At 41.4% G+C, this 6,000-nt stretch overlaps 1 protein-coding gene across 1 annotated transcript; it reads left to right on the forward strand.

Annotated features, from left to right (window-relative positions):
* Nucleotides 1–3,277: 3,277 nt before the first annotated feature.
* LOC146633051 (uncharacterized) lies at nucleotides 3,278–5,480 on the forward strand. Its single transcript, XM_085351965.1, has 6 exons — nucleotides 3,278–3,547; nucleotides 3,639–3,855; nucleotides 4,178–4,401; nucleotides 4,577–4,724; nucleotides 4,830–4,939; nucleotides 5,172–5,480. Exons 1-6 carry the CDS (start codon nucleotides 3,278–3,280, stop codon nucleotides 5,478–5,480), a joined length of 1,278 nt encoding a protein of 425 aa, XP_085208091.1.
* The last annotated feature ends 520 nt before the right edge of the window (nucleotides 5,481–6,000 follow it).

Genomic DNA, 6,000 nt, shown 5'->3' on the forward strand with positions numbered 1-6,000 from the left:
CACCCTGGACAGGTCGCCAGTCTGTCGCAGGGCCAACACACAGAGACAGACAACCATTCACACTCACATTCACTCACACATTCACACCTAGTGGCAATTTGGATTATCCAATTAACCTATCCCCACAAGTTACTTTTCAAAGTATGTTTGATAAAATACTCTTGGGAAAAGAGGAAGTCTGAGAGAAGAGAGAGAGAGAGAGAGAGGGAGAGAGAGAGAGAGAGAGAGAGAGAGAGAGAGAGAGAGAGAGAGAGAGAGTGTGTGTGTGTGTGTGTGTGTGTGTGTGTGTGTGTGTGTCAAACAGGAAGTCTGAATACAGCTTGTGAGCTGGTGACAGACGTTGCAAGATGAAAACAGAGGAATTAGAGACTGAATGTCTTAGAAAGTAATAAAATGATATTAATTACATGTTTTAGTGTGTCAATACAGGTGGAGTCTTCTCAACCTAAAAACATGAGTACAGAGGCAAAAGATTAACAGTGTAAGATTAACAGAATTGGGAGGAAAAATAGGTCTGTCACGGTCTGGCTGGCAGACCGTGGGGATGTGGGGAAGGAGGACCCAGGCGCGGAGCTCAAAGTTCAAGCAGTGCGTTTATTCACAGTGAGGTAAATGTACACCACACAATAATTCTCCAAAGTGCTCCCTCGACTCCCGTGACGTGTCTTCTCCCAAGTGCTGGTATCCCGTGCTCTCTGCCCCTGTGCCTTCACACACCCCGTGTGTCTTGCAGTCCTATGTTCCGCTGTCCTCCTGAGGAAAAACAGACACAGCCGTTATGGCACCAACTCCGGCAGGCATACACTTAACAACACTAGAGACACTGACGTGGAGTCTAACTCAACGATCCTGCACCGGAGGAAGCTCCATCGCTCTGTTAAGTAGCTCCCCCGACGATCCTGATCAAAAGCAGGTGTGTGGGAAGCTAGGCGTGACCAGCAGCTGGCAGGGCCACACCCATCAAGCCTGCAGGTGGCTGTCCTTCATCCTCCAGCCACACACACACGCACGCACACACACACACACACACACACACACACACACACACACACACACACACACGTGTACACACACCAGCATGGAACACAAGAGCACAGTGCAGCAAACATACATCCAATACACTAATAACAATAAAGGTCCACACTGTTCACGAACCCCGAGTCCCCGGAACCGGGTCCGTGACAAGGCCAGATTTTGGCTTAAAATTTTACAGCTTGACCTCCCACTTGTCCCGATCCTGAGAAGAAGCTCATAGGACAGTTAATCTCCTGATGAAGACCGACAGAACATCGTGGACTTGAAGAATTAACAGCAGACAAAAAGACAGTGCAACTGACGATACCAGCAGCAGGATGGAAGAAACCGCGTGATGGAAAATGCACGGTGAACTGGAGGCTGGTAAGAACAGTGTGACATAACTGTTTAAAGGCACTGAATGTGATATTTTGCCAGGCTGGGACTTAATCTAAAAAGAAAATACTGAAGAGAAACAGAGAAGAAACAGACTGTGTTGTTGGAGATTTGACGGCCACACAGGACACTGTGAAGAGAGGGACAGGGACCAGTGAGAGGTGAAGCCCAGACGAGTTCGACTGCGAGAATAGAGGGTAAAATTGGGTTGAAATTGAAGCCGGAACTCAGGATGGTTTAGGGATGTCCACGTCACAAACAAAGAGGTAAACAAAAAGAAGGTAAAATAAAGAGAGAAAATAACTAACAATTACATTAATGAATAGAAAACACACATACACAAATTGTTACATGTGAAATAATTTTTGGAAAGAATCAGAAGTGAGATAGTTTGAATCAGAACTCAGTGAAAAGATGCATGAATTGATGCAAGTGTGAACCACTAGACAACTCTGTCAGAGAAACAACTCTGGCAGAATGGATGGCAAAACTACTAGAAAATAGGGATATTGTTTTGAACAATAAACTGCCGTGCGACGCTTCTCCAGTCTCTTGCAGGTTGAAACCAGGCGATTGGGTTCTTATCAAGTGTCATTGACTACACCCACAGCCTGTAAAATTGCAGAGAGACCATTTTGGATTCATCAGAGCCACTGCAAGAAAGCAGAGCTTGAAGCCCAGACCAGCAGAGATTCACGAGTGTAAGGGGTGTTTCACCAGGTATCAGTAGGTCCAGTGACGAGGGAGGAGTGCTGATTGAGCTCAGCTCGCACTCTCATTCACTCTCATGTTGGCCAATCAGAAGTCTAGAAGCCTCGGTGGGAAATAGTAAAGAAAGATGGGGCATAGAAGCAGAACCCAGTCCTATGTGTGTAGGGACAGTAACTGTGTGTGTATATGTAAGCATTTAAACACTGCAGAGAGTACAATTAACAGTAACAGTATTGTAGAAATTCATTTCACCGAAACAATAACGCAGCGCACAGTGTGACGTCAAAAAAGGCCCACACCTTTGACGCTACGTTTTCTCCGTTTTTCTCATCCGCACCTACAGTATATGCAAAAACTGAGTTTTCGAAAATATCCACCCTGGCAAGCGTTTTTAGAAATCTCCGTTTTCAGTGACCAAAAACGCCGTTTATGTGTGGACGGAAGGTGCAAGCGAATCACAAATATAATACTTTTTCCAGTCAATGGGAGGAAGGTAATTTAGAACCTGTGGAGCAGTCAGGAGGGAATATAATGGAATAGAGTATTGTTTTTAAATGGTAAATATTAAATTATGTTTCTTGTGTATCCTGTTTGTTACCCAAGCAAAGCTGTCAGCTGGCTTGCACATGAGGATGATGCAATGTAGTGATAATTGGAAACTCCTATTGCAGAAGCAAATGTTGGAGAAGACCTGCTCTCATCACTTTCACGAGATGACATCAAAGATCTGTTTCCTGGTCCTGAACATTTCCTCAGGCGTCGGGCTCTATGGCTTGCAGTGCACAAATGTGAAGAAGTAAGTTCTGTCCTATCGCTGTGTGATAAAACTGAGAACACACCAGCTTGTTTTATGCAGTTTCAAGTAATTCCACCAATACTCACTTAACAGATAGACAGTAGAATCTTCTTTAGTTTTGATTTAAATCAAGTGGCCTACACATTTGTTAAATATACATATTTTTTATTGTTCAACACTTTACTGATATTTTGTTGTACTTTCTTTCATATTTAGAGACCTAAAGTTCTTGTGCAATTTTATGTGAAATTAGCCCTATGTACACTATTTTAGAACAAGACTGCTGCTGAAAAAACGCTAACAACTACTGGAGATGGTGACTTCTCCAGAGAGGAACCCAGCACTTCTAAGTTTGTGACTATGTCCAACCCAGAGTACATAGTCTTCACAGACAGTGAACTTGAGCAAGCTCGACATTCTTACTTTGAAAAGAAGCGGCTGGGGACAGAGTGTGCTGAACCTTTGTCAAAGGAACTCTTTTGTCGACTCGTAAGAAACACCATGACAAACATGATTTCGATAGCAAGAGCAGCTGACGACTCCAGATACCCCAGCAAACATGAGGTTGATGCCATGGCAAAGCGATTAATGGAGTACTACCCAATGCTTAAAGAAACGTGTGGTGAGTGGGTAAGTAGCATTTGCTCAATATCACTCTGTGTTAATCATGAGTGATGTATCTTATCATCTTTTAATTTTTACCGTTTGTACCTGTTTGGAGCATGTTGATAAAAAGCTAATGAAGAGACTCTCCAATGTCAAATGTCCAAGGAAAGACAAAAAACCTCCTGCGAAGAAGCCAAGAAAGGATGGGAATGAAAGCGTTGCAAAAAGTGACAGCAGTGGGGAGTCCAGTGCATCAACTATTATTCTAGATAAATCACCAGTTAGATCTATGGGCACCCCAGTGCACCACCAGGATGGCAGTGATGAAGAATGTAAGTATAATATGATGCACCCTCTTATTACAGCCTGAGTGTAAATGTGGTTTGGACGATACTTTTTGTTTTTTTGTTAAAAATTCTGCTAACAATGGAACACAATTACTTCACTGTTTATCTTGGAGTCTTTGTGTTCCATTTAATAGTGACAACTTCACAGGATTAATGAACAATTTTAAGATAGGTGGTTAGTTAATTTGTTGATCTAATTTACAGATATATTTTGGTATTTTTGTTTTATTGTTTTGCACCAATAACATATATATAAAGCCTTACTGTGGCAATAAATGATTTGCACACCTCTGCTCTGTGTGTTTAGCTGGTTCAGCTGACTTCTTTGACAGCCAAAAGACCCAGGCAAGACACTACAATACACTTCAAGAAATATACAAGCCCAAAAAACCAAACAAAGCTGCTGTTACCCAACTGCTGAACCTGGAGTTTGAGTCTAGAAGACAATTCATTAACTCTGATGCTATAAAGGAGCAGGACAGAGCAGTGAAGATACTAGAGGCATATCCTTGTTTCAGAGAACTGGATCATGTAAGCCGCACTTATTTCTTTTAGCCATCCTGTTATTCCTTTGGGGACATTTTGATATGATTTTCAAATTTCTTAAATACTGGCCCTCATGTTTAAATTGTTATCACTTATTGTCAAGACCAGATACAGAGCTAGACAGATCTATCTCAGTTGGGTTTCTGTCTGTATTTTTCAGGTCCTTGATGAGCTGCGGAGAATTATTCAACCATCCAACTTGAAATACATTTCTGAGATGAAGGATAGATGGGAAATCTTCTACTCGAAGGTGCAGTTTTATGGTGTCATGAAGAAAGTTATGAAGCCGCCAAAAACTTTGGATGGAGGTAATGCTACAGTATCTTGATTTGTCTACATTTATGCTTTGCAGATTACATTATTTGCAATGCTTAATGGTGTTGCCCTGTCTTATTTTTCTTTTTTCAAACCAGTGGAACATGCAGCAGCTGTGTTCAGAGCCCTTCCCGTGCTTTTCCCTTCCAGCACAGTACCACCTAAGAAGCTGGGCATCTGTAGTGAGGCTTTTTTCCATGTCCTAAAGGTAAGGCTGGAATATTCTATGTGTATATATTGTTGAATTTTGCAGTTACTCATGTTTTCATTTTATATATTTTACTGTGGAGTCAGTCAAATATTCTTAAAGTTCAGATCCCCATAACATGTTGATGTTAGTAAAACCTACAAAAAAAGTTGATCTATTTTAAACTCTAATGAAACTCAAAAATTGTGTTTCTTGCGGTCTTGTTCTAATCCTCTTTTTTTCTGTCATGTAGACTTCAGAAGACCCTGAAGGTTACCTGCGTCAGCGACCCCTGGCTTGTCCAGTTCTGCTTGTCTCTGAAGGCAACTGCATGATAGCTGTTGGAACCACACCGGTGAGCACTTTTGACCGGAAGGATCTTAATGAGGGACTGCTCTATCTGATGGCATATTACTATGCCCTCCACCTCACATATCCAAAGTGCATTTCCACGCTGCTGTCTGTCTTGCAAACTGAAATACTCAAAGACTCCATCCATGACCGAGATTCAACCCCTTCTTACAAGAAGGCGCTTGGTGAGTGGAAGTCATTCATTGAGTGAGTCTCTCAGATGACAGACTCCATCTGCCTTGTTTATCAGACTCAGTGTTAGTCAGTGAGGTTGTTTTTTTTTTCTTTAGAAAAGTTGTTCAAATGTAAAACACATGTTTGTTTGTGTGGTCGTTAAACTTGTTCTTCTAAAATGTTATGTAATATAGGATTTGAAATAGTGATTGTTTTAAGCTTCAGCAAAATTTATTTTTGATACCAGCCATGAGTGTGTTATACTGTTATTATTCATGTTAAGAGTATCTGGAATATGCACTTCTTATATTGGCCATGTTACACAGTACCCTGTTGAAATGTATAATTTTAGACATGATTCTCCTGGAACAGACCTCAGTGAGTTACTGACCCATTGCTGTGTCAATAAAAGCGCAAAAACTAAGAGTGCTTTTGCTGTCTTAATTTAACATGAATTCCCTTATTTTTAGTAGCTTTTTGAAGAGATGGTGTCTTATTCTCAGGAATTTTTGCTGATTATTGTTCTCAGAGTCGAAACATAATTCTTATAGTTAGCT

Source organism: Diplotaxodon limnothrissa, linkage group LG4 (genome assembly GCF_057381915.1).
Source record: "Diplotaxodon limnothrissa isolate DT_005_m linkage group LG4, D_limnothrissa_male_GT1.1, whole genome shotgun sequence".
Lineage (NCBI taxonomy): Eukaryota > Metazoa > Chordata > Actinopteri > Cichliformes > Cichlidae > Diplotaxodon > Diplotaxodon limnothrissa.